This window comes from Mesitornis unicolor, unplaced genomic scaffold, assembly GCF_000695765.1.
Source record: "Mesitornis unicolor isolate BGI_N332 unplaced genomic scaffold, ASM69576v1 scaffold31031, whole genome shotgun sequence".
Classification (NCBI taxonomy): Eukaryota; Metazoa; Chordata; class Aves; order Mesitornithiformes; family Mesitornithidae; genus Mesitornis; species Mesitornis unicolor.
The window spans coordinates 1-1215 of NW_010166260.1; the positions used below are offsets into that span (position 1 = coordinate 1).

Sequence of the window (1215 nt, forward strand, 5' to 3'; positions counted from 1 at the left end):
GGAGATGAGACTGACGGGGAAAACGGGGGATGCTGCGATCCTGCACGCGACCCCAAACCCAGCAGCTTCCTCCCTTTTCCCACCTCAGCTCCCAGGCATCCCACCCACCCCTGCGGGCAGCAAACTGGGGTGCAGGGGGGTCCGGTGTCGGGGGGAAGGTGCTTACTCAGCGCACTGTGCCGAGACGTGCGGGGGGACGGTGTAGCGGCAGTCCATGATCATGGTGAGGGTCTCGCTGTCGTTCGCCTCCTGGAAGGGGGGGTGGCCACACACCAGCATGTAGAGGATGACCCCCAGGCTCCAGATGTCTGCAAGAGGCGGCAGCTCGGGTTGTGCCACCGTGGCGCAGGAGAGAGCCCTGGCCCCAGAGACCCCAGCAGGTCCCCAGTGCTGATCCAGCAGAGACCAGTGCTCACTGGGATGTGTCTTGGGGGTAGAGGCTCCCAGGTCCTGCCCCACAGATTGGGAGGGCCACAGCCCCACCAAAGGGCCCCATCCCCACGTCCAAGCAGGTCTCGAGGGGCTTCACCAAACAGTTGAGGTCTTATCCTCTCTGGTGGGGACAGGGAGGTCAAGGTCCCCCCTGTGCTCTGTCCCCTCCCCGGCCCCCCCCCAGCAGCAGCGTTTCCTGTCATCACTCGGCTTCCCAGTCCCCAGACAGACCCTGCCAGGACCATCGTGGCACTGGGCTGTGCAGCAGGGGACACCACAGGGCACGCAACCCCGATCCAGGCTCCCCATCCGCAGGAGCACGATCACTGCCCTGCCCTGGGGACAGGGACGGAGCCAGTGGCATCCTCACCCACTCCTCCTGACCCAAACCCTGTTTTTAGGATGCTGAGCATGCCCCAGGCTCTCCATTAATACCTTCAGCTTCTTAAGTCAAGTGCCCGCGTTTGAAAATCTCTCATCTGTGCTGGTTTTTTTCCCCTTCATTTCCTTTTGCAGAGCCACCAGCTGATTTTTTTCTACCATCTCCACAAGCCAGCCGTGTTTTCAGCTCCAGAGCTGCCTTTCCCCGAGCCGACGCTGGGCTTTTTCCTTTAAGGGCTCGTGTTTTGTTTTGCTAAATCCTCCTGCCCCAAATTCCAGCGGAGCTGGCTCGGCTCCCGCTTCCCTCCCACACGCTCCGTGTCCCAGCAGAGCCTCTTGCTGCCCCCAGCCCGGCTCCCCACACCCCAGGACGGTCTCCCCAGCTCCCCTGCACCCCAGCCA

The 1215-nt window shown here is 62.6% G+C and overlaps 1 protein-coding gene across 1 annotated transcript in view; it reads right to left on the reverse strand.

Annotated features, from left to right (window-relative positions):
* Nucleotides 1-166: 166 nt before the first annotated feature.
* The window catches only part of LOC104548793 (SNF-related serine/threonine-protein kinase-like), a gene marked incomplete at its 3' end in the record, with an annotated part of 2097 nt that continues 1048 nt past the window's right edge, over nucleotides 167-1215 (reverse strand). Inside the window, 1 exon segment of the mRNA XM_010194910.1 lies at nucleotides 167-308. Within this exon segment, the coding sequence (XP_010193212.1) occupies nucleotides 167-308 (142 nt within the window).